The 26627-nt window shown below is 40.4% G+C and overlaps 1 protein-coding gene across 3 annotated transcripts in view; it reads left to right on the plus strand.

Moving 5' to 3' along the window:
* mark1 (MAP/microtubule affinity-regulating kinase 1) overlaps nucleotides 1-26279 on the plus strand; it is a 69542-nt gene extending 43263 nt beyond the window's left edge. Inside the window, exons 4-18 of one of the 3 annotated variants that reach the window (XM_079559905.1) lie at nucleotides 2256-2304; nucleotides 4271-4336; nucleotides 4681-4751; nucleotides 7902-7958; nucleotides 8921-9157; nucleotides 9697-9816; nucleotides 11706-11805; nucleotides 12808-12920; nucleotides 13001-13199; nucleotides 15235-15416; nucleotides 17075-17163; nucleotides 17492-17632; nucleotides 18141-18392; nucleotides 20590-20634; nucleotides 23064-26279. In XM_079559905.1, coding sequence (XP_079416031.1) covers nucleotides 2256-2304; nucleotides 4271-4336; nucleotides 4681-4751; nucleotides 7902-7958; nucleotides 8921-9157; nucleotides 9697-9816; nucleotides 11706-11805; nucleotides 12808-12920; nucleotides 13001-13199; nucleotides 15235-15416; nucleotides 17075-17163; nucleotides 17492-17632; nucleotides 18141-18392; nucleotides 20590-20634; nucleotides 23064-23406 — 2064 coding nt within the window. In that variant the 3' untranslated portion in view covers nucleotides 23407-26279. Of the gene's footprint in view, nucleotides 1-2255; nucleotides 2305-4270; nucleotides 4337-4680; nucleotides 4752-7901; nucleotides 7959-8920; nucleotides 9158-9696; nucleotides 9817-11705; nucleotides 11806-12807; nucleotides 12921-13000; nucleotides 13200-15234; nucleotides 15417-17074; nucleotides 17164-17491; nucleotides 17633-18140; nucleotides 18393-20589; nucleotides 20635-23060 lie in introns of all 3 variants that reach the window. The other 2 variants (XM_079559904.1, XM_079559906.1) reach the window with 2 other exon arrangements.
* Nucleotides 26280-26627: the final 348 nt, after the last annotated feature.

Raw genomic sequence — 26627 nt, forward strand, 5'->3', positions numbered from 1 at the left:
TTAGATTACAGTGACTTAGTAAATAATAGGTATATCAGCTGGAAAAGCAAGCCATGATCAGTGGTGCTTATTAAATTATCATTTTTTTTATCAGGATTGGAGAGTACTGAGTTTAATAATCATAATAATCATAATAATAATAATAATGCATTAGTCTGATACAGTGATTTCCCAGGTGATTTATTTGAAGGTCATCAAGGGCGGTTACAGTAAAGCCACCATGTACATCGCTCCTATAATATACCTTTTTTAGAAAGCCGCTTTGCTAATCCCAAAAAGCCCTCAAGTTTTATTCAACATGGGTAATATTGACAGATGACGCATATTTGTATCATTTTGTAGGAGAAAACCTCACTATGGACTGGAGTTTTCAGGCAACGTCAGCAGTGAGCGAATCAGTGCGTGTCTCAGGTAGCATGTAGCGGTAGCGGCTAATTCCCCGTAGCATTGAAACCCTACACTGTGCCGGACCTTTAGCTTAGCGCAGCAGTGTAAATCATTCAGCAGCACCTCGAAGTCATTGCTCTGACATTATGGCCATTATACCTCACTTTACTTTCATCTTTTTTAATTTACATGCAATATGGAAGTGGTGGGCCATTTATTTTGATGGTATGTGTAGCTTATTTGTTGTTTTCGGCTAGCTCTTTCTCGTTTTCTTCTGCCCCCACAAACGGTTTGATGGTGATATTGGGAAGCAGTTATTATTTGTTTATAACCAAAAGGTCATGTTTTTGACAGTTTGCTGGCTGGTTAAGGTCACTGTCAGCAACACACGAGAAAACAAGATTTAAAAGTGAAGTGAACTTGAAGAATTTAGTTTTACATTCACACAAGTGTCTCTAAAACATATAAAACAACAATAATAGACATAGACATTCAATTGTGATGATTACAGTCTACAGCACTATGAATTAGCAATAGGCCCTTTTGGTGACTGAGCCCTTTAAAAGGGTTTCCAATTTCACTGTATGATATGTGGCAGAATTGACTAAATCACTCTAAACCAGTGGTATAATGTGAAGTGTCTCAGCTACACAATATGAACTTGAGTTATGAATAGGCCTATTTTAAAATGTTTTTCTTATGCTTGAGGCCTTCAGCGAAATTCATTTCTTTTCAAATTCTTATTTTTTATATCCTGTCATAGAACAAGTAACTGTTGAGTTCGGTCCTTGAAAACACGCCTTTAAAAAGGGAGCAGCCTTTTTGTTTTGTTTCAGATCACTTGCATCCTTTGTGCTGTTATGTTATTAACCTGCAAAGTGGCTTTGTTGGCATCAGATCAGTCACGAGACATTTTACAAACTGATGTGGTGTCCTTTGGCAAGACACTTGACCGTCTACCACCTTGCCTTTGTTATGTGCACTGAAAGATGGTGCGCGATATTGTCACGGTAACGCAAACATCAGCTAGTTCATGATTGATATTGATTGCTTGTCTTTTTTACACACAGATAAGGAAAAAATAGTCCCCTACTACAAAATGAATCTGGTAAAAGGCCTTTAACATTTGATTGCAGGCGGAAATATATTATTGTAAACACAAGATTTCGATGGGGGGAAAAAACCGTCACAATGTGCTGCTATTAACAAAATTTAGCACACTTTTAGGTGTCTATCACTAATGCAGCTGTAAAAGTGTTAAATCAGCGCAATGCTTTAAACTTCCAAATTATCAATACTAAAAAAAATATATATTACAATAGTTTGATTTTCTGAAAGTATGAATCGACTTACCAACTCGATTGTTTATTCAAATCTATGTTTTGCCCAGCCCTAGTTTACACTTTCACTGATTGATAACAAGTGACAATGGGTTGTGCGGCGTCTTAATCAATAGACGGAGACAGGACTTTCTCCTAAATAACTGCATTCTTTTCATTCAAATTACAATAGCGATTTCATTGTGGGAGAACCTTGACTGTATCACACACACACATGTTTGTAGAGGATCTTTTCTGCATAATAAGACCCCATGGAGACGGGATATATCTGCTCCCTGGCCTGGCTAATTGCGGGTTTTTTCGGGTTCCTAATTGCAGCCGTTCCATTGATCTTTCAGCCTTACTTTGCACTTCTCCTGACCCGCCGTTGCTTTATTTGTGCTTACACGTCACGGCCAGCTCTCTCCGCTCTGACTGTAAACAAAGGAGGTGACTAATTTCCCAAAGCAAAAATAGACTTTGTCCTTTTGTAATGAATCGATTGCTTGTGTGAGATATTCAAGTAATCGTGCTTTCTTGTCTCCACAGCTCTTCAGGGAAGTCAGAATAATGAAGCTACTGAATCATCCGAATATAGGTAGGTTCCACCAACAAAGAGCCATACACTGCATGAGGCTTAGCCTAATCTCACCCAACCAACACCCAGCACAGAGCTAGACCTGCAAAACATGTTCCTTAATCCTTAAAAGACTATTAAATAAACATTTTGTTTTTATATGTATGGTCATGTCTTCTCTTTTAAAAAAAAAATCAGCAATCTTCCATTCACCCTTAAAGTTAAAAGTCACAAGCTGAGGCATGATCCAGCATTTTACAAGAGATTTAGATCTTTTTCCTACATTGCCAACACTGCGCCCCGACTTATCAAAGCATTAATCATGAAACGGGTTGGAAACAAGCGCGTTTTGCTGGCAGCATATAATGTTCGCACGGATAAGCTATAGTTCTTGGAAAACACATGGCGGGTGAGGAACACAGGTTGCTATTCAGACCTGTGTAATAACCCTGTGTAAAATCTTAAGGTTAAACGGACAGTTTGTGCAGGGAATCCTAACAGTTCTGTGACTATTGAGCTGTGCCTAAAAAATGGAGGGCGAATATGGCGAATACTAAATGTTATCTGTTAGGATTGATGATATTTTGGACCAACATTGACAGACATAACAAAGAGAGCGATAAATCACTGAACATGAGTGCAGTACTGCTGTTAGCACATAGGCCTGTCGCGATAATAAAATCTAAAGTTTGATATATGGAGGCAAGAAGCTAATGCGATAAACAATATTATTGAAGACCTTATGATGCCACAGAAACTAACCTTGACAGTTAAAGTACTTAATCTTAAAATATCCCACAATTAACATGAACTATGAGACACAACTTACTTGGGTAAAAAAATAAAGTACATAAAAGAAATGGTGGGAGAAAATGCAAATAATACGCTGAATATTGAGCCCATTAATGTCATTTATTGAACGATAAATCAATGCAGTAATGATCGTGACGGCCCTACTGGCACATCCGTGATTTTGAAGATGCCAAACAAGTTCTGCAGATTGACACCTCTCACTGAAAATGCTGATTGGGCAAAAGTTTTCTAAAAGGCACCTTGCTGTCCCCCACTTGAGGCTGCTCGGGTTGACCTTCCACTGCTCTGCAGCCCACACATAAATGTGCACAAAGGCTCCGGGGCCCGTGCACTGAACCATTTAAAAATCTGTTTCACCGTGTTCAAATGAATGGAATTTGTAAATGACAAATAACTGACTTTTAGTAAAATACTACAGTGGTGAAATCTTTTTTTGGGCCTGATTGTTGAGGAGAGATGGAGGGTCAAAGAATTTGTACACACTCAAGAGTTAAGCATTTCCTAATGATCTTCAAACAGTGTCAGTGATTAGACTTGCTCAAGTTAAATAAACTTTATAGTGCACATTTTAGCACATTCAGGAGCATCTGAGAGAAGACAAGATTCACAATAATTTCACAACACATTTGTAGAAATCTAAATGACATGGCCTGCTGGTCTCGCACGTAATGAGAGCACATGAATACAGTATCTTTCGTTTCCTATGAAGTGCTACAAGTAAGTAATAGCAGTCTTGGCTAATTGTAACCAAATAAAGTTTTGATTTGATTCTGATTGCAATTAATTTTGCAGGCAACAGATAAATATCTGACCTCTGATTAACCTCTGGGTTAACAACAAAACCACTAGACTCACATGTACAGATCAATGCCAACATTTCACTCTCCATCCAGAACGCTTCCTCATGGCAGTTTACATTTATTTGTTTACATAGTAGTTGATTCAGCTGACGCACACTCAGGTCGGAAATTGTGTCCATCATTTTCACTTAACTTTGAACCTCTTTCCTAATCACTGTTGTCGGAGCGGGTTGTGCACCCTCTGCTGGTGTTTTTTTACAACTACAATTTATAATATCTGAAGTCTTAGGAGTATTTTCTTGACACATGCATCACTTTTAGTTTTAAGCCTTAAATATGCCTTAAATCTGTCTTTTTTTTTGCCTCCTCTACAGTAAAATTGTTCGAGGTGATTGAGACGGAGAAGACACTTTATTTAGTGATGGAATACGCCAGCGGTGGTAAGTCACGTTCAAAATCACATTCATTACATTTCCTTTTGTAGTATATTTGCATAGGACATGCTAAACATTTCTAAAACTACTTTTAGAAGTAAAACGTCTGCAAACAATTACAGTAAAGTGTGTACTTGCAAGAAATGAAAATGATCTTTTGTCGCCCTGTGCCAAAAAATTTAGAGCGGTTGCTGCCTTTTCTTCCTTTCCTTTTTGGGGAGAATTTTCTCAATGTTTGAAAACCAGAAGGAACATTTTAGAAAATGTGCATGTCATTATTTTAGAGGAAACTATTCCACAACTCACAAAAATGTGCTGAGTTAATTAAAAGCCTTTTATTTCCTCTGCAGGCGAGGTGTTCGACTACCTGGTGGCCCACGGCAGAATGAAGGAGAAGGAGGCCCGCGCCAAGTTCAGACAAGTGAGTCATATACGTACTGCGGGCCCCGAGGCTCTGTCGTCACTCCACCACGTTCTCAGGCAAAAGACTGCACCAGCGTCAGCCTGTGTCAGACTGCAGAGGAGAGATGGAGGAGCAGATAGGATAGACCGAGTCACGCTTCCAAATGCTGTTCTGACACCTAGTGGTTGGAATACACTTATGCCTAAAGTGATCAGTTAAGAGTTTCTGCCTCTGCATGAGCAAAATCCACTTTGTAACAATGCTTAATGTCATATCTTCATCCAAAACACACTGAGCCTGGTTCTGGATAGGTTTCTTTACACTAAACAGCCAGAGACACCACAGAGACAGGTCATCTTAAAGCGACAGCCTGTAAGATTGCAAAATGTGGAGAGAGAAAGAGAAATTTCAAAAGTAAACAATCAAGTCCCCTCCCCCATGTGTGGACCTGAAAATGAGGAGAGGGACAAATAAATTGTAAAAGTAAACGCTGAAGCTCCCTCCCCCTCACTCCTGATTGGAAGGTTCACAGGAAGGCTCGTCTCATTGGTCGAAGTGATGGCCCCGGGGATTCTGATCAGTTAGCGAGGGGAGGCTGTTTCAATTCCCCCCCAAAAAACAATATTTATTTGATATTTCTTTTGTTACATCAAATTGCTGGCCCAAGCGGTCAATAATAACCAAACTATTTGATTTGTAAAACATTTCAGCTCACAGACTATCACTTTAACATCACGGGGAAAGAATCCGTCCATAACGCCAAGCACTCGGCTCTTCCTCTTTATTCTTCCTTGCATTCTCACCTCTGAATGGCTTTATTACATGCTTTAGCACGTTTCAGTAATCCCGCATGTTCAGTCAGTCTCCCACCAGCCCACACTCCGTGATACGTCACACATTGAAGAAACGCTCTTCTCTACACAGATTAGCATGTTTAGCTAGTTTAGATTAGCACTTCACTCTGAACCATCACTGATCAGTGTAGCTGCCAGGGCGGGTTATGCCCCCTCTGCTGGCGTTTTTTTGAAACTACATTTTATAATATCTTCAGTCCTAGGAGTATTTTCTTGACTTTTGTCTTTAATTTTCCCACAACATGACGGCAAAAGGGTCCAAAGGTAGTTTAAAAAATATGCATGTTTTCATCAAATTTTTATCGGTCCAGAATTTCCCCAAAAAAAAAACAAGCAGTTGAATTCATTTCGACATCCTCGCGGCGGAAAACCGTCCTTCCCGTGTGAGTCATGAGTCGACGCGCTGTGGCACAGGTGGGTGGCACATGTCAGGCGAGCGAGCGTGTTGTGCATCTGATTGCTTTGGGTGCCGTAACGCTGCCGCCCAGATTTTTCCCTGCCAGGTGAAATCATGATAAACAACAACGCTCCTCCGCCTGTCATATCAAACACAGGGAGGAAGGGAGAGGGGGGAAAATAAAAAGGAGCAGTCTCGCTTTAGTAACCCAATTTAAGGTCGGAGACAATAAAAGAGGACGAGTGAATGGGAGAAGGGAAGGGCACGAATTAGCTCATACTCCAGCTTGACCAGGCAAGTGCAGAAACTGTTTAAAGGGGAGTGAAGTGGGATCGGTAACCCGTCCCATCCAGGCAGGGAGGTGAGTCAGCCTCCTCTTACTGTCAATATGATTTACTTGAAAATGCTCAAAGAAAGGAATCTCATGAGTGCATTTATACCTGATTTGATACAGAGTGATAGGAAAAAAGGGTGACTAAAGAAATAAGCAAAGATACTTTATTTATATACCACATTTAAAAACAGCCCCAGAATACTGTACAACAATTATTATAAAGTGCAATTAATGAGTAGAAACAGTTCAAAATATGCAACATGAAATGATAATAAGGCGAAAGACCTGCTCAGTGTGTTTTGAAGGTCAGCGCAAAAAAGATGGGTTTTGACTTAAAAACATGAATCGACTGGGCCATTTTAATTCTTAAAGTGCACATGACACATTAGACACAACTTTGCTAAAACTTAGTTAACACAATTATATTTAAGATTTTACTAAAGTTTATTCCCAGCTTCCTTTTTTGTGGAAAAGAGTCAAACTGCTGTGGAATTTTACCTTTATCTACGTCACTTCCTGTCAGCAGCTTAAAGAAGAACTAATATATAAGTAACTCATGCCCCTAGAGGCCATAAGCGCCATTGCAGGTGTCGTAGCATGTTGGGTTTTTTACTCATTAATTGTCGCTGGCAGAAAATACAAAGAGAGAGAGAGGGATATTATACATCCAAATACACAATGGAGATCTTTTTTTCACTCACACTTGGCTGTAAATACTGCTAGCTTTGCCCATTAGCCTGTTAGCTTCTTCTTCGTGATTCCATTAGTGTGTATTGGGGCCTCCGACATGTAGGCAGGGAAGTTGCAATTGTGGTTTTCTGGCCAGAGACACCAGGGGGAGATGAAAGACCCCCAATAATCCCATTAATCCTTGTATTACCCCCAGAGGGACTACGGAGAGGATTTATTAAGGTAAACAAGTTAGTACTGCTTTAAACATTCAAATAAAAATTACTTTTCTGCCCAACATTTCTTCATTAAAATTGCTGCTTCACTGAAATAAAACAATAATTGTGCAAAACAAAAGCATTAAAACCTGTCATATGCACTTTAAGGGAGCCTTGTCTCTTCAGGTTTTCAGCTCCTCCAGCGTCATTTGATTGGATGATCTCACAGTTTGACCTGGATCACGGACTTTGAATTTTGCTCTTACAATACTGACAGTAGCAGTAATATTTCACTCTCTATTTGATTTTCAGAACATTGTTTCCGATTTGTTGCATACCGTACCTGTGCACAGTTGAATATTTTCATCTCTTTGTCAGATGATGTCCACGTAGTAAGCCTATATATATATAGTAATAATGCTGTCTCTATTGAAAGGTTTCCACAAGGACAATAAACGACCTCTCTGCCTACCTGTCCTCATCGGCCTTGAAAGCAAACAGAAATGGAAAGATAGTGCAGTATATAGCTGCTGTATCGAGGTCATGTACAATGCAAGAAGCTCAATAACAATAAAAGACATTGCACGCTGCTATTTCTGTTACTACTGTGTGTAACTCTCCGACCAGTCCCTCCCTCCCTGCTGCGTCCCACCTTTGACCTTGTCCATAACAAACAGCCATGTGCTTATGTTTCAGATCGTGTCCGCAGTGCAGTACTGCCACCAGCGGAGGATAGTGCACCGAGACCTCAAGGTGAGAGACCGCCCCGCTTTGATAAGGCAGAGATCACGTTTCACCTGACGAGAGCAAGGATCGAATTACATTTAGGATTTTATTCACGCTGGGGAAAGAATTTGGGCTGAAAAAATTTGTATTTTTTTTTCTCCACTGCACATATTTTAGGCATGTCCTGCTTTATAGCTACTGTATGTATGTCCAACCTCAGTTATGATTCCCTTTGCATTTAAAACTTAAGAAATGCCTCATCCGTCACAGCATAAAATATTTACGCCGTACTCATGGGTCGCAATATTTTGGAAATATTACATTTTCTGCTGTTGTTTACTTCCACCATTTTCACAAGAGGTTTCTCAGGGTTTGTACTGACAAATCTAATGCTTTTTAATGCCATTTTAATGCCCAAGCACTACATTTTAGTGCCACAAGCGCAGAAAGAAAAATCATTGCATATTTCATTTCCTAAGATTTGCAAACATTTCATCAGAGGAAAGAGAATTGGACAAAACAGGAAACTTTTGGCTAAAATAAATCAGAATCAGAATTGTATTTGTTGCCATGTTTTTTTTTTGATGATGCAACATGAAACATAAAACCCATACAACACATAAATTAAGTAAATAATACACTTTGAAAACTTAAAACTGTAAGACTAGATTAAATTTAAACTATGGCAAAGACAACTACAATTTGACATAGAACAACAGCGTGATTGAATTTACAGATGTGCAGGTGATTTAAGTGTTATGAGGTACGAGTGTGGACAGACCATAGTGCAATAGGGCAGTGCAAATGGCTGGAACATGTTATTATGTTCATGAGTTTGATAAAGTTGTTGGGTCTTTTTATTTAATGCCAGTTTGAATCCAATTTTTAATGAGTTTTAACGCTTTGACACAGTTAAATGTCAAAGTGTAATGTAGTAATGACTTTTCCATTTAGCACAAAACTGACCCAGTTCTTTCCATGTTTTGCAGGCGGAGAATCTGCTCCTGGACGCGGACATGAACATAAAGATAGCGGACTTTGGTTTCAGTAATGAGTTCACGGTGGGCAGTAAGCTGGACACGTTCTGCGGCTCTCCCCCGTACGCCGCGCCCGAGCTGTTCCAGGGGAAGAAGTACGACGGGCCCGAGGTGGACGTGTGGAGCCTGGGGGTCATCCTCTACACACTGGTCAGCGGGTCACTCCCCTTCGACGGGCAGAATCTAAAGGTGCGGCACATGATTTAGTTTTTAGTATCCTGATGTGTTTGTGAAGGCTCCCAGTCGTCCAGGGATTATCCAGTTTTCAATTTATTTCATTACTTAAGAAGTCATTGAATAATCTATATACAGAATATGTTGCTCTTTTTTTTCTTCACAAATAATAACCAACCCTGTCCCTAGATACATGTGAAGATCTTTAAATCTATTATATTTAATAGATTTGTTGTTATATATATAAGTAAAAAAAATGTAGAACAACCCAAATATTTGACGGATTAAGGCAAAACAGCGAGTATGCACGCTACATACCTTTGAAACTACCAAGGCGCCTGCAGGGATGACCTAAAAGAGCCACTCGAAATGAATAAATTAACTGTGGAATTTCCTGCCTTTGTCACTCGCATTGACCCACTTGCCCCTGATTCATGGGTTTCAATATAAGGCTGGAATGCGGGAGGTCAGATAGGTGCATTCCTGCTGTTATATTTCATTGTCCATTTGATTGTTTTTTTTTTCTTTTCCCTTTTCTTTCTTTTTTTGTGCAGGAGCTCAGAGAGAGGGTCCTGCGGGGTAAATATCGAATTCCCTTCTACATGTCTACAGACTGTGAAAACCTGCTCAAGAAACTGCTAGTCCTCAACCCGGTCAAAAGAGGCAGCCTAGAGGTACACTTTCCTTTCATATTAGCTGCATTAGCATTGTTTGGAAGGGTCTGTCACCTCCTGATCTCTGGCAGCTGACAATTGTCAGTAAAACAACAATTGCTAAGTCTTTGCACTTTATTGTCCTAAATGATTGAAATATTTATAATCAAAAAGTTGTCCAACATCACTTTAATTCGGGTTCGTATTGAATACTGTTGCATTTGTCCGGTAGAAATGAGAATGAATGAGAATGAATGAGAATGAATGAGAATGAATGAGAAAACGTTATTAGTCCCGTGAAGGGCATTTCTTTGCAGCAGAAAGATCATTTGTGACCTGAGCGAGAGGGGGAGCTATAGCATTTAGCTAGGCTAACTGTTAGCCTGTTCAAATATCTTAAAAACAGAAAACCTTTCTAGAATACTGACTTATGGTGCGTTACAGGCAACTGGTCTTTCCTACTTGAAAATGACGACTTATGACCTCAGCGTTCCAGGTGAATAAACTGTAAACAAAACCGCTAATGCTACCCTAGCTTATACGATACTGACGTTATATAAAAGTTTCTCCAAACCAGATACAATTAAAAACTTGCGACATAACGTTATGTTGAAAGCTGTGACCAAATGTAACATTGTTCATTAGCTGCTCCTCCACAGAGGCCGCCATTACTGCCTTCATCTCGCATTTGAACTCGTAGCAGTCTTGAGGTCTCCGAGTTTACAAGTTGTAATTACCACTTTGACCGGCATTCCAAGACATTTTTTCCAAGTGGGAGGAGGGAAATTTACCAGTTGCCTGGAACGCACCATTATATGTCTGTGCCTCTGAAGACTCTGAAGAGCCTAGTTGTGAATAAAATTATATTTCTTATATAGGACATTCATGCAGCAGTGTGCAATTTATTGCTGGCAAAAAAGACATTAGCATTAGAATAAACAATTTGTTTTTGACAAATGTAAACAAATCGTCTACTTTTGATAAATGTCACAGCCGGGGTAATGAAAATATAGCATGCTAATGAGCTATTTATTTTGCACGAGGCAATTAGTGATAACATAAGCTAATCGCTACATGTTACAAGTCTTTGGTTTTCTCCTTGACCTCACATGTACACGTAGCTGCCAGGGAAATGGCATCTTGGGTTAGCTTAGCCGATTGCCTACAAGGTATTTTATCTTTTTGGGGACAAAAAATGCAATTTTGTGACACAACAATATTGTGTCTCCAAGTTTGCAAAAGTTTTAGGCGATGAAGATTTTTATTTGTAACCTATTCATTAGACTTCTCAAGGCTTTTAGAACTAAACAACAATTTAGGTAAACATAAAAGCTTGTCACTGTTTGTCAGTTATGTGATATTAATGTTCCTGTAATTAAACCACAAAATTGCCCACTTGCTTGTACACAGACATGCTGTATGTAGGCTACATGATTGTTTGAGTAAAAACCTTGTAATGCAAAGAAATACACATGTTGCCTTGTTTATTTTCTAATTTGAATAATTTAATTTTATCAGGAAGACCCATTGAGATCGAATATTTCATTTCTGCAAATCAATGGCCTTTTACTGCAGCTCTTATGTTTATATTATGTGGCCATTAAACAGCCATATTCATCATCAATATTTCCCTGCATTAAAAGTGCTCAATGCTAAAGATTTCTCCACCGAAGATAAAAATTGATTGTTCTATCGTTATCGCCCACCCCCAGCTGAACTTCTACCGCTCTCTGCTTGTCATCCACTGCACTGGTCTGGCCCCGGGAGAGCATTCTGGGTCCTGGTTTAATTACATGTGATGAGATTTGTTCTGTGTGTGCGCATCAGGAGGCAGCCATGTCCGCTAACATTAATGACGGCTAATTATGTGTGTGGTGTCGGGCCTTTTTTTCTTTTCTTTTTTTCAACAGCAAATCATGAAAGACCATTGGATGAATGTGGGTCACGAGGAGGAGGAGTTGAAGCCCTACATCGAGCCAGAGGCGGACTTCAGTGATTCATCCAGGATAGGTGTGTGCTGCTGTGGACAATGTTGGGGGTGCAGCCTGTTGTTTCTGTCTAGTATGTCTGTGAAGTATGAGGGAAACAGTATTGCTTTGCACACAACATGTCAACCTTTCTCTTAAATTGCCATATCCTAAATTATTATTAATACAGATGACACACCAGCATGGCAACAGCATAGCAACCGAAGCCAAATGAGCGTCGATTGTTTTTTAATTGTTTCTTTTTCACAGTCCGTATGTAGAGAGGGTTGTGTTTAGAAAAAAAATCTATGAGCATACCTTCCTTCCGTAGTTGTCAACTCTAGAACATTGACTACAAATATTTAGCACAAGTGGAGCGTGACTGGAAACAGATGTTCTGCTCAAAGTATTAAAGTATTCAGTTCGTGCACTTTTTTAGTGTCAGACTGCAGCGCTGTGTGTAAGTGCTATTCCTCAAAGTAGGTTCTTTTTGTTGTCAAAATGTACTTTTTTTTTACCATGTTACAATGTTATTCTCTCATCAAAAACATGCCTGAAGTTGTGTTTCAAGCTGCTTGTGCATCTTTCAGTGATCTTTGGATATTCACCAGTGGCTATTCTTAGACAGCTCCCAAACAGCTCTTTCTGAGGTTCTAGGGGATACTTTCCTGACTTCTTGATATCTTGCCAAAGCTTAATTCTCTCTTCACAAAGTAAAAACTCAACATAGCTTCACTAAAGAAACATGCGCCAAGCTGGGGATTTAAATTTATTTTTCTCTTAATTGAAGCAGATGCCAAACAAAGGAGAGAAAGATGAGGGGAGAATGGATGGGGCTTATTTGATCTCCTTTAGAAAATCAGGAAGTGAAACTACAAATTCACAAAACCGTCTCTCTTGTCATGCACTGATTATCCATTTTGGTTCACATTACTAGTGGTTTGAAGTTTTTTGTGGGAGTATTTGGTGCGTTTCAGCAAGCAGAATGTTGCTAATGCTATCTACAATGACTATATACTCATATCAACTGCTCATGTGTCCTCAGAGCTGATGGTGACGATGGGTTTCCCTAAAGATGAGATCACGGAGTCTCTACAGAACCAGAAGTACGACGAGGTCATGGCCACGTACCTGCTGCTGGGAAGGAAAGCTCCGGAGGTCAGTCATCCTGATGCCATCACCGGTGAATAACAGTTTTCAAAATCGTCACACCCCTCTCTCCCGTCTGTCTCCTTCAGTTCGAGGGCAGCGAGCCCCTGACCAACAGCGTCCTGGGCCAGCGGCAGCGGCCGACCAGCGACATCAACAACAGCTCCAGCATCTCCCCGGCCCACCCCAAAGTCACCCGCAGCATCTCGGCCAATCAGAAGCAGCGGCGCTACAGCGATCATGGTGGGGATGAGGAAGGTGGTGGTGGTGGGGTCGTAGAGAAGCCAAGTAAAGTAACCCGGCGTCCTGCCCCCGGCTCTGAGCGTGCTGCCGCCTGCGTCCTCTAGAGGGGGAAGCTGCTCCATAGGCACAGAAAGAGGGTTCAATTGGCTACAAGTCGAAATTTACACTGCACCATATCTGTAGTTCTAATCAAAATCACATAAAAGAAGATGGGAAATGTTAGATAAAAGGGAGTGTGTTTTCATAACCCAGAACTTTATTTAAAAACTACACACTTTCCTTAAAACCTTTCCACCATGCTGCACCTTTAGTGTCACCTTACATGCGCTCATAACTGACTTGGAGTGATTGTTGGGAGTGTAGCAGCTTCCTCCTGTTTCATGTGGGGCCGTTGTGTCTGGCGCCATCTGCTGGCTGCTTTCCTGCAGCACCTCAAAGCATGAGGAGGGAACTGCTTTACTTCAGACCTGGGCCCTGAACTACAAAGGCTTGTGTAACCGACGGCTCAGACGAGTTCCTTTCACAATGCAATCGCTCGACCAGTTTGATCAGATATGGTTATTGTTTAGAGTAGAGCATTTTTAGACTGTGAATGTTTAAGAGCAAGCTATTATTTTTAATAGTATTACTCAGACTCCCCAATACAGTGTCTTCTATTTCTCTAAATATTTATGGGCTGACCCAGTTTGTTGTTATTACAATAGTTGAGAAACTAAAGAGTTTAAGGGGCAGTCTGTCAGTGGTCTTTTTGAAGCTCAGTTTTCACTAAATTTAATGGTAAAAGCTTTTTTAGTTGTAACAGCAACAGGAGGAAGTGATAACAACAATGGCTGTTTCCCAAAGCGGAGATACCTTGCCTTGCCTTGCTTTAGAAGGCAGTGCCTCCGAAGTCACTTCCTTTCGATCCAAGGCAAGTGTCCCGCCTTGGTCCAAAAAGAGCTGCTGACGGAACACACTTCAGAGGGAATGGAAGTGACATCACAAAATAAAAAGGAAGAGATGTTTCATCCAGGGGGGATTTTTACTGACTTTAAATTGGACGCCGACTAAATAAAAAGCGTTAGATTAACCAAGACTGAAATCTCCAAATGTTTTTGTTCGCTAATAAATACTGAATAAAAATTGAAAGGGGGAATAACATAGTGAAAGTCAATAATGCCCAATAAACAAACCTGGTTGTTTGTTGATCTATGAAGCAGTGCAATTTGCTAAAATGTTTGTATAAAATAATCTAAATATAAAGTTGACAAAACAAATCATAGATTCCGTTTCTATAGTTCTATTGTACAAAAGCTTAAAAGGAATTATTTGGCCAAATCTTGAAAAAAACTATATTGCTTTTTTTTGTCAGAAGACGACGACTAACACTGAATTATAATCAAAAAGAACACTGGCTGCACAGCCATTAAACAAGTCAAAGCACATATTTCTTCTTTAAAAGTGAAATTTAAGGTTTTTACAAGTTGCACAAACAGCTCCAACTTTTTTGTTTTTTAAATTCTCTTTAAAGCCGTGGTGGGTGATTTGGGCTTGTATCCTTGGGGGAAATGGGGAAATAGACACATGCTAACACCAAAGGGGGACCCGTGCCTCCGGACGACAGGAACATTGGAACTGCACTTGGGCAGTGATGAAGTGGATGCATGACCACCTGAGAAGAGCTACCTTGGCTTTGGGAAACAACCTGTTTAAGCCTCTTATGGAACAAACTTTATGAGTAGACATAGCAGTTATTCACACTTGCACGCTTTTGGCACTGGGGTAGAAAACTGTACTAACATGGCCCTGCATTGACATTACGATGACGATTGGTCCTGTATTGTATTCTATTCATCTGAAATGAATTCTTCTAATTTGTACATTTGTCAAACTGCTCGCCCAGCTTTGTAGTACGGGGCCCTGCGTTACGTACTTGGCCTGAGTTTGTGCACTTTATATCAAACCATGTCGTTGGTGATGGTCGAGTGATCTTTTGTTTTGTTATTGCTTGCCCTTTGCATTTTTTCCCCCTGTGTTTTTCATGCGCTCCCGGTGATATCATGACAATTGTCTTTTGAACCGTATGATTTTCTTCTTCTAGTGGGCCCGTCGGTGCCTCCCGCCGTGTCCTACACCAAGCGAGGCCAGGCGCTGAGCGTGGAGAGCGACCACAGGGAGGAGTGGGACGGCGCGCGCAGACTGGAGCTCAGCACGTCCAAAGGAGACGTGCCCGCCTCGCCACTAGGGGTGCAAGAGAGGAAGAAGACCACAAGTGCTGTCGGGGTAAGTGCGGAGGGAATCAGAACTGCTCCCACGTAAACAAAGCTCAGACCTGTCCCTTTGGCAGTGAGTTTACATAAGAGGAGGCTCTGTGTCAGTGGAAGTTCAGATGTTTTAGACCCCTCTGTTCAATTCTATTTAGTTTTTAAAGTGATAGTCTGTAAGTTTGCAAAGTGAGGAGAGATTGAGTGGCATTTGAAAGTAACTCCTCTCTTTGTCCAGAAAGCCCAAAAATTAAATGATCAAGCTCCTCCCCTTCCTCCTGATTGGACCTCACAGGCAGGTTCACAGGAAAAGCTCGTCTCATTGGTTAACGTGGGAGGATACTAGACTCTGATTAGTTGCTGAAATCCAGGAAGGAGGGACTAAAGACAAAAAATAACATATATATAACCTACTTTACGTCAAACTGCAAGACAAGGCGGTCGATTTTACACGTTTTAAAACATTTAAAACATTTAGCCTTCCAGACTATCACTTTAAGAGCCAATAAAAAATATCAACTAATATTTTAGTCAAGTTTAATCATCATAAACTATTTTAAATGCAGTAGGCCACCGTTTTTACATACTGAGATATGTTCTTACCTAACCTTAGACGAGTTAATATATCCCCGTCTGGTCTTTGTCCGTGCGCTCTGTCACGCAAACGGAGCACATACGCAGCCTCTCCCACATGTCATATAGCTCCAAAAAAGCTCACGATAGAAGCTACCAAGCTCGTCCATGTGTTCCCTATTTAAATAAAGTTACGTGAAGTGTTTTCATGCGAAGTATATTTACACAGAAATGTAAACATGTCGATTTTATAAGCAGATAAAAAGGGGTCCTATATTGTGAGGCGTAATGATACGAGGAGCAAAACATCCGCGCAGTAACTCCTAAAGGTTATTGACGGAAGTGAGCGGGGGGAAGTCTTTAGCGTGACAGAGCGCACGGACAAAGACCAGACAGGTATATATTAACTCGTCTAAGGTTAGGTAAGAACATATCTTAGTATGTAAAAACAGTGGCCTATTCCTTTAAGGATAATCACAGATGTGTTCAAAACTTTAAGTAAGGTGTAAATATTTCACTGGAGGATATGTCTGTGCTCATTAAAGCAGGAGTTTGTTATTATTATCATCAAGCTCATCTTTCATAGAAAAACAATGGAACAAGGAAGTAATAAGTTATTTTTACCGTTGCACAAAATCTTTATACATATTTCGAAAATGTATTCAAAGAGTAAGATATATTGATGATTGGGAAAACCCTTTTTTTTGCCATAGGTTTATTTTAAACAAATGTTTGATGGTGGAGGAGGTTAGGCTTATTACAATCAATCAGCCCTCTCAAAATCACACCAAAAATAACTGTACAATTTCATTAAATGAGTTTGTAATAGTTTAATAGTAATAGTTTAATTCTTGGTGCCCCCAGAAGGAAAGATAGTTTCAGCTTTTTCCTTTTTCACTTGCCGCTCCAGCACAGGCTCCAGGGAACGCTACATGATGCAAAGGTTTCGTCAGGGCGTCTGAACTTATGTTTGCCGATGAATGTACTACAGTTTTGTCTGTTAGTTTGTGGGTGAAAAATGTTGGAGACCCCTCATTTCTCTTTATTACATCTTTCGAACCAGGAAGCTTTGGTAACAAGACTATATCCTCTTTTTTACACTAGACCAATGGATCCATGACCCGTAGAAATACCTATGTGTGTGAGCGATCCACGGACCGATACTCTGCTATTCCCAACGGCAAAGACAGCAGGTATGTGAGACCGCCTACTCCAGTGATTAGTATTTCAGTCCACGTTCCGCATGCAGGCTGCACTTTCCCTTCTAATTAAGGAAAACCATTTAATCACATTATAGCTGACTGCGACAAGAATCTTCTGGGAGCAGTGATGAAACGAAAATGTGTCCCGGCTAGTTCTTCTAAAGAGGAAAATGTATGAGAGAGGGTTAGCTCTAAAGTAACTGCAAGATCACACCAGTGTTTCTGTGTGGGTTTTACACCGTGGAAGCCGGAATCTTGTGGTACAGAATGTAAAATCACACGTGCTAATAAACCCTCGGTTGTTCTCTCCTGTGCGCAGTTTAACCGAAGTATCAGGCAGCACTCCGTCGACTGCCATTAGCTCCACGCGGCCTCGGCACACCAAGTCCATGTCCTCGTCAGGGCACCCCTCCAAGAGCACACTGCCCCCTATAGACGACAACACAGAGCTCAAAGCCAGGTGAAACAAATAACAATAGTATTCGAATGTTGATGCCAGTCATTCGTATTTTTGACCACTATTGTAAGGATGTTATCCAGATGAATGCATGTTTAGTTTGGTGCCCTCACCAAAAGACTTACAAAACAATTGATCCTGGAGCATTGTAGAGACCACTGTGATTGAAAGTAATGTTGACCACTCATACAGCCGCTGGGTCACTACAAGGTCAAATACGCACAAATATAAACTTTTTTTTTCTCACAAAAAGTTGCATAAAGCGCCTTTAAACCTTTTGTCTCAAGTGGTGAAAAATGTATACAGCTCTCACTGTTATCCCCACGCAGCATTCAATTGTAGCAATTGTGCAATCACCCTGTTTTTCTGACAATAAATGTAACGAAACATTTAAATATAGTGTTTTAGCCTTAATATTATTGCAATGTAAGCCTTTTTTTGGTTTGATTGTAAAATAAAACCGTTAACGTAAACATTCATTAATGACGATAAATGGCTGTTGTCCCGTCAGCTCGTCTCCGCGGGGCCCCTCCACCTCGCCCTCTGCCCACAGCATCAGTACCCCGGAGAAGAACCGCTTCCCTCGGGGCACCACCAGCCGCAGCACCTTCCACGGAGCCCAGCTCCGAGACCGACGCAGCGCCACCTACAACGGGCCGCCCGCCTCCCCCACCCTGTCCCACGACACGGGCGCCCTGGCCCAGCAGCGCAGGGGCACGTCCACGGGCATCATCAGCAAGATCACCTCCAAGTTTGTGCGCAGGTAATTCAGGCCGATAAGTCGGCTGTTACTCTCAAATTCAATTTGTTATATATATTTATATTCTTTAGCCATGTAAAGGGCGTCTTGCTTTAACTATTTTTTTTCCTTCTTCAAGATAAGCTTTCTATATTGCTAAACCCACATAGCTTGAGTAGACAATGCCCTTTCTGCTATTTATAAAATATTTCACATTGATTCACACTCATTTTGCTTCCATCTATTTGCTTCTGGATACTTTTTGTCTCGCCACTACATTACAACTAGTGCCCTTTGCTGCTACTATACTCAGCAAAGGAGCAGCTGGCAGCACTTTATAATGACTGCACACTATTAAACATCTGTAAAGCATTGGGAAATACTACATAATCAATTTGTAAACATATACAAAGCTCTCCTATTAATTTATTTAGCTTAAAAACAGTGATTAACATTATTTCTTACCGAACATAAACTAGACACTGGGATATTGCAAATGATGAGGAAAGCTTTGTAAATGATGAATGAAGTATCTGCCAATGCTTTACAAATCCTTAACCGGGTGAAGTTATTACAAAGTCTTACCAACAAGCTTCTTCTGTCACCTTCACGCTCACAGCTCTGTCTCCTCTCTCTCCCCGCATAGAGCTATGTCTTTCAGGTCGACCCGGAGGTAGGAGCCACAACGCTAACGCTTGTTGCACTAAAAAAAACAAAAACAAAACACCCACTTGTTTTACCCGAACCACTACATCCTTGCCTACTCGACTTACACCCCTGTTATGCAGTGCTATTTGATCCTCCTGTTTCCTCACTCGCCTTCGTGTAAACTTTCATGGTTGCTGGATTTTCCTCTCCTTAAGCCTCCATGTTTTACTGTGGGTACAGAAAGCTTTCAGACCACTTAACATAATTTCTGATTTATTATGTTGTAGTCAAATACTTTCATAATAAGATAAAATGTCATCTCCCTACAGTATTGATACTGTATTTCAATAGGCTCTATGCACTGAATGTTTTTGGCTAACTTCCTGTTGGCCAGTGTCGGGTAAAGACTACTTCCTGTCCACATTTTACATATAAAACTAGAGTTTAAAAACAAAATAAAACTTAAATAAATGTCAACCTGAGTGTGTTGCATTATTATTATTTTTTCCAGACGTTGCTATTTTACCTTTTGTTAGCGTCAAATGTATGTTAGCATTTAGCTTCAATACTTGCATCTCACTGAAATATGTACATATTTAAATTGTATGTGGCAAAAAACAAGCATCACTTAGCCTTATTTTAAAAACTGTAGGATAAAGTTGGTGGGTGTAAATACTTCACTGAAGGAGACTGTGTTTATAAATGTTGTAGCCTTGAAGCTAAAGGCTAATGTTCATTTTATGCTAACAATGTTTAAATGGCACCGCCATCCCAAACCCCAAATTTTATGAAACATTCTTCGCTTGACGCTTATTTAAATTTCCTTCTGTTTTTTTTAATTCTTTTTTTTGTAATTATTATTATCATTATTTACATTAAACTGTGGACAGGAAGGAGTCTTTACCCTACACTGGTGAACAGGAAGTAAGCTAAAATCATTCCGTGCACAAAACTAAAATGTCATTAAAAAGCTTCAAATTGTATTACAATTGGCATTACATTAAAATTACTTTGAAAATAATGAATAATGCATACGTTTGTCGAATACAAAAACAATTACTGTATTTAAAACACATTCAGCTGCAGTTTTGGACACAATTCTTCGCTCAGAATTTCCCATTGCATCCAATTTTGTTTTGATGGAATGTTTGCAAATCTTAAGGAATGAAATATGCTCAGATTTTTTGCAATTGTAAGCTTTAGAATATAGAATTACATTACATACATTTTCAGTATCAGAATTCAACATAATGACATTGACAAACAGATGTGTGTGAATACTTCCTGAACTCACTGTATGTCAGCTGCACTGGTGGAGATTAAGGAAAGGTAACATGCACTTTTAAAGCAAGGATGCATATTAGAAACTTACAGGCCACAAAAATGTCACCCGCCTGGTGTGCTGGCCCCGTGTACCCAGGAGTGTGGGTTCTTTCCTGGCATGAAGCCCCCACAGCCCCTCCTCTCTTTTGTCCAGTGATGGTGGGGCAGAGGGTGGAGGGTGGGTGTCTGGGTTGGACGTGCTTTATTGTTGCTCTGGGGAAGTTAACGGTTTTATTCCTATTCATTTCAGGGTGCCTAGTGAGGGAGAGGCCAGTGCCAGAACAGAAACCCCAAGGTGAGAGATACTGCAGTTTCTAAACGGTGTTGCAAAGTGCTTTACCAAGCAGAAAATCATATGGTACAGATCAAAGACAATGTATTAAGAACAAATCTTTCCATACATGCCACTTCATAAGACTGATTTACTTATTTTTCTTCTCGTTTTCTGTTAACATTGTACTGTTAATCATTTACGGGGTCGGTCAATGGACGAACATGCTAAAATTAAGTTAATTCCAACAAATCTAAAAAAATATGTTTACACCAGAATTCCATCAAAAATGCTAAAAATATGCAGTTTAAGGAAATGTTAATTTTCTGCCCTTTTTTTCTTTCTTGCTATTTCCAATATGCTTTAACTGTACTGGAATGGATACAAATCTTTTTATAAATTATAAATGTGGCATAAAAATTATTGTTAATATATTAAGCGTTAAGATGACATTCAAAAGCATTGACTTGCTACGTGCTATTTATTTATTAATTAATTTATTTATTTATTTATTTATTGATTTATTTAAGATGGGACAGTGCATATTAATTAACATGAGTCCTCAAAGTCCACATGTAAATATGCCAGAGTTAGCCACAATGGCTAATTTTCATCTGTAGTCCCAGGGCAGGTTGCTGTTCTCAGAACAACAAGCCCAACAGACATGAACAAAAGACAAGATTAGTAAAAAGACATTATAAACAAAACGACACAGACAAATAAGAGATTTTAAACACTATTGGTAAACAGTCTACATGTTCACACTGTGACTGCAGGTTTGATTGTCCAGGAGCCAAAGTTTTACTGATCTAGTGAAGGTTCTCAGTGTTGGGATGTTCCTGATGTGAGTTGGGACAGTGTTCCAGGTGTGAGCCGCCCTCACTGAAAAGCTCAACTGACCAAAAGATGTTTTCCTGACTATGGCTTATAGTGCCTGTATAAACCCTGTCAACAACTGGGCTGCGGGGCACTTATGTAAAAAGATAATTTGAGTCACATGTTTAGCGTTACTTCGATTGCATTTACTGAGTTTGTGAGAATTTGGCCATCTATTGTGCTGCCCTAAAGCTACAGAATTCCAATAGCATTTCAAACATGTCAGTGTTTTCATTTGACTACAAGACACACACGGTGGAGTATGTGCCAAATTCTTTCCAACTACTAGCAGTTCACATAATGATGTGGCGGAGCTGGTAGGGGTAAGGCGACCGTTTTACTGCGACTAATGTAAGCAATATGCTGTGGCAGTAATAAATGGCCTCATAATTTGCGAGGCCTGGCAGGTGACTCACATAATCCCCTCAAAAACTGTACTTGCCGTTAGTAACTCTGTTTCTCTGTGGAGACTAACCCACAGAGAACAGCACATCTGGCTAATAATTCTTTGGGATGTAAAAAATAAATAAAAAATCTTCAAATAGTCTCAGTGCATGAAATGTTTTTTGCTAACTTCGTGTTGACCAGTGTAGGGTAACAACTACTTCCTGTCCACCTTTTTGAAGTAAATAAAAAATGAAAATATGTTTTAAAAAAAAACAAAAGACAATGCAAACATCAAGCTGATTGATCTTCCAAAAGCATTAGTTGAGATTGTGGCGATATTTGGATGTTTGTTACTGTCAAATTAGCGTTAGCCTTTAGCTTTCGTTATTCACAACCTGTGTAAAGTTTTAAAGATGTTGTAAGTAATTATCCAACAGCCGCAGGTTTTATGCCAACGGTCAGTTCTTTCAACTACATACGGCTAACTCCACAGGACGTAAATACTTCACCTGAGTAGACATTTTGTTTATAAATGTAGGTGTTTTAGCCTTGAAGCTAAATGCTAACTGTTAAAATAGCGTCACAAACTAATCTAAAAGAAAATAATTTGTAAAAAAAACACCAGGATTAATGTTTATTTAAAGTTTCTTTTGTTTTTTAGCAGTTTTTTGTTTTTTTGGTTTTTTTTATTTATGTTAAAAATGTGGACAGGAAGTAGGCAATACCCTGTACTTGCCAACAGGAAGTTAGCCAAAAACAGCCTATTTCCCCTGTATCTCTATCTAATGTCTATTCACCTTATGGGCGCCACCATGAATTGTGCCCGCCCCTTTTCTCCTATGAGTTAACATGGGACTGGAGAAGTCAAGATACAATTAGTTACTACACAAAACAAAGCCGTTTTCAGGCCGTGCTGAGAAACGGTGCAGTGTTGACATGTTGGTGCAAATGAATATTGGACATTTTACACAAATCAATCGACTAAACATCAGATTTTTGCGGCCAACATTTTCGCTCGTTCTCCGTTTAAATGAACCGGCTTCGCGCTCTAACGAAAGTGTCAATACAACGGAAGTGCCGAGAGAAGGCAAAATAAAAGGGCAAAAGTGGACGGGACGCAATAAGGTGAATAGAGTTTGAAACAATGTTCATTTAAGCCTTGCTGATCTAACTCTCCCCTGCCCCAGAAGTGCGTCGGGCGACACCAAAGATGAAGGCGGCCGCGACTCCAAGCCCCGCTCGCTGCGTTTCACCTGGAGCATGAAGACCACGTCCTCCATGGAGCCAGCCGACATGATGCGCGAGATCCGCAAGGTCCTGGACGCCAACAGCTGCGACTACGAGCAACGCGAGCGCTTCCTCCTCTTCTGCGTGCACGGCGACGCGCGGCAGGACAACCTGGTGCAGTGGGAGATGGAGGTGTGCAAACTGCCCCGGCTGTCCCTCAATGGCGTGCGCTTCAAGAGGATATCGGGCACGTCCATAGCGTTTAAGAACATCGCCTGTAAAATTGCCAACGAGCTCAAACTGTGATGGCAGATGGCGGACGGCGGGCACTGGGGCAGCGGGCGCGAGCTCTCGTCACTGGATTATAGCGTTGACGTTACACGGACAAAAGCGCTCGCTGGGGGCACTGTTAGGCACGACTTTGCGAGTGGTTCTGGATGGAATGGAAAAAGTAAACGCAGTGTGGTAGAACACAATAAGATACATTTGCAAAGCTACAAATTCAGTGCAGAATATTAAAAATGTCTTTCAGTTTTTAGTTCAGGTTTTACATTTGGAATGGAACGGAACAACAACAAAATGTACTGATGATAATTGGCAACTCGGTGAAGTCAGAAAAAAACAAGGAGTACTTAAAATCACAAATAATATTTTTAAGAACTACAATGACTTTAGTGCTTTGCTGTTTAGCCAAGTTTTGAACCTTTGCTGTGATTGGCTGAAATGAGGTCATGGATGATTTAAATGGGAGCCTTTCCAGATGGATATTTCTGTGTATTTATGATACAGAACCAGGGGTACTGGCAACCCTCGCTAGTATATGAGCACATAGCAGGGGTATTTCAGATCCATAGACTGTATACAAGCAATGGACTAAGTCAGGATGGCTTCCTCCATAGTGTTCTGCGCATGCTAACTGAAGCGCGTTCATGCTTGCAATTTGACTGGGTTTTTGGAGCCAGCTCCATTGTTTAGAATAGGGCGGGAGTAATTAAAGTGAAAAGATAGGACAATGAAGTGCGTGTTAAGACAAACACGTGGAGGTCGGAATATTTCAATAATGACATAAAGAGAGCCAAAAAAGTCAATTACAGCAAGGGGCTGCACCCTGCCTAAATTTCCTATTGCGCTTCAGCAGCTAATAGCGATGCCACGTCCATGTTTTTGTTCAGATCGCTGCATTCTTATTAGCATATAAATACTCATTTAACAGGATGATTTTGAACATATCTTATCAAAATAATTAAGTATAATAATAATGACAGATACTTTAGTGACCTACCTTTTAGAAAGTACACTGACACTGGAGTTATGTTCAAAAAAGGTTGGGCACCACTGACTTATTTGCTCACAAACCGAAAGAGGGCACAATATGTTACAAGCCTCACCCAGGTGCATGATTCCATTTATACTTCCACAGCCCGATGTCACGGCAGTAGATGCCTCGCGGGGCTTCGCTGTCAAACAATGAACGTTTTCCATTCAGACAAACCCACGTCCCAGTCGCGCCTAACGAAGCGTCCGGCGAGCGCGTGTCAGCACTGAAGGCCCTCAGCGCACAGACTTCTCATTCAGGGTGGTAACTTTCCGGCCGGTTGACGTGCAATACCGGCCATGAATGTAACTGTACAGGGGTAGACGGACTGAACCACTGCACCACCACCTCCACCACCACTACGCCCCCCCCACCTCCACCTCCTCCACCCCCCACCCCTCTGGCTCTGCTGTCTGCTCTCGCTCATAGGACACGTTCTACACATGCAGTATGCAACTCCCAACGGCCCCATCCCGCAATAATAATGTTTTCAGTCTGACTTTTTTTTTTCTCTCCTTTTTTTCCCTCCAAATGCTCTTTCTCTTCTCGCCGAAATTTAAAAAAAACAAAACAAAAAACTACTAAATTAGCCGCTTTTCCACCAGTATATAGATCAGGCTGGAGCCCATACTAAAACTATGTAAAAAGAGAATTGTACTGTATGCATTAACATCTGCAGGTACTGTATTGTATATTTGCGTTATGTACAGAATGGTCGATATTTGTCTTTTTTTTCATGGGAGTTTCATTGTTTTCCTAATATTATTGACGTCTTTTAGAGCATTATCCTTTCAGTCTGTGAGTTTTTTTTTTTTTTTTATTCTTTTAAAAGAGCCACCACATGAAAATAGTGTTTTAAATTTAATTTAAAGAGCACTAAGTTATTTTGTGAAACATGCCTTTTTTGTTGTTGTTGAATACATTGCCTACAGAAAAGAAAAAAACAAAACACTACGTTGCACCATAGACTTTAGTAGTGCAGTCGCCTCGAGACTGACGTGTTGACTTGATTTTTTGTTTCTCAGCGGCGGGTTTTGGACCCCGGAGCCTGCCGCCATTGCACAAGTTTTCCAGGTGAAAGTGTACGGACATGAGAGTATGCGCCTGTTCCTTTCATGTTAGTCCGGTAGACCTCAATTACACAAACAAAGCGAGGGGCCAAACCAGTCTGATTGAGCCAGGCAAAGCTGTCCGAAGTGTTTCGCAATGTTACGCAATATTGCTCATTTTTCATCCACTCTCCACACTTTTTTGTTGCTTTTTTTTAGGTGTTTAGTGCACTTGCGTTGCTCCCTGGCAAGTTCGAAAACCTAAAGTGGCTCTTGCATCACTAAGTTTGCCCATACCTGCTCTTGATGGTACAGCTGGGTCCTTGCAGTTGAAGACGTTTTGCCTCCATTCTTCAGCTCTTGTGGTACTGTGGACATCTGTGAACAACCCAGTAAAGATGACTACTTTTTCAAAACCTTTGCTAGCCTATGATGGGAAACTCTTGTTGAACTTAGTGCTTGGGCAAACATGATGATGAAAGGAAATGGGTAGGAGAAAAACTAAAATAAAACCAGAGATGTACCCCGCGGTTTGCATTAATGTCCAGTGGCACATTTATAGAGGACTTTGTTCACTTCAGAAAAGTCTGTAAAGTTCAGAACCTCTGCAGAAGTGAAGCCAGTGTCTTTAAGCAGACTGGTTTAGCCCCTCCACCAGTGTGACTGTGCAGGTACTCGTGTATCTCCTCACTTGTGTTCATTTGATCATTTCAGCCGATTTTCTTGTATTTATTCCATTACATTGTAATGTGCTGCTTTGTAGAATTGAGGCGTGCACTTTGTTGGAGAAAATAAAAGGATTTTATTTGTTTGTATTTGGATTATTTCATTTGCTTTTATCATGTTTGTGATCAAACTGTATTGCCATTGAAGGCTGATATTGTATTGACAATTATTAAGTTGTGATTTCTAGATTTCCTTTTAATTAAAGAAGCCTTACTGCGAAACATTTCACCTCAACAATTAGAATGAAATACTATTTTGTTCTAGGCGTTTTAATGGCGAAAAATAGCTAAAGTGTAAAGTAACAAATTTTCTCAATGTGCTTCACGATGTAGTCACCAGAATCATTTCAGAGGACGACCTTATGCAGCTTGTTGCGAAAATGCCCAGAATAAAGGGTGGCATTTGGAAGAATTTAAGCTTTCACCCTTCACACAATC

Source organism: Gobius niger (assembly GCF_951799975.1).
Source record: "Gobius niger genome assembly, chromosome: 7".
Classification (NCBI taxonomy): domain Eukaryota; kingdom Metazoa; phylum Chordata; class Actinopteri; order Gobiiformes; family Gobiidae; genus Gobius; species Gobius niger.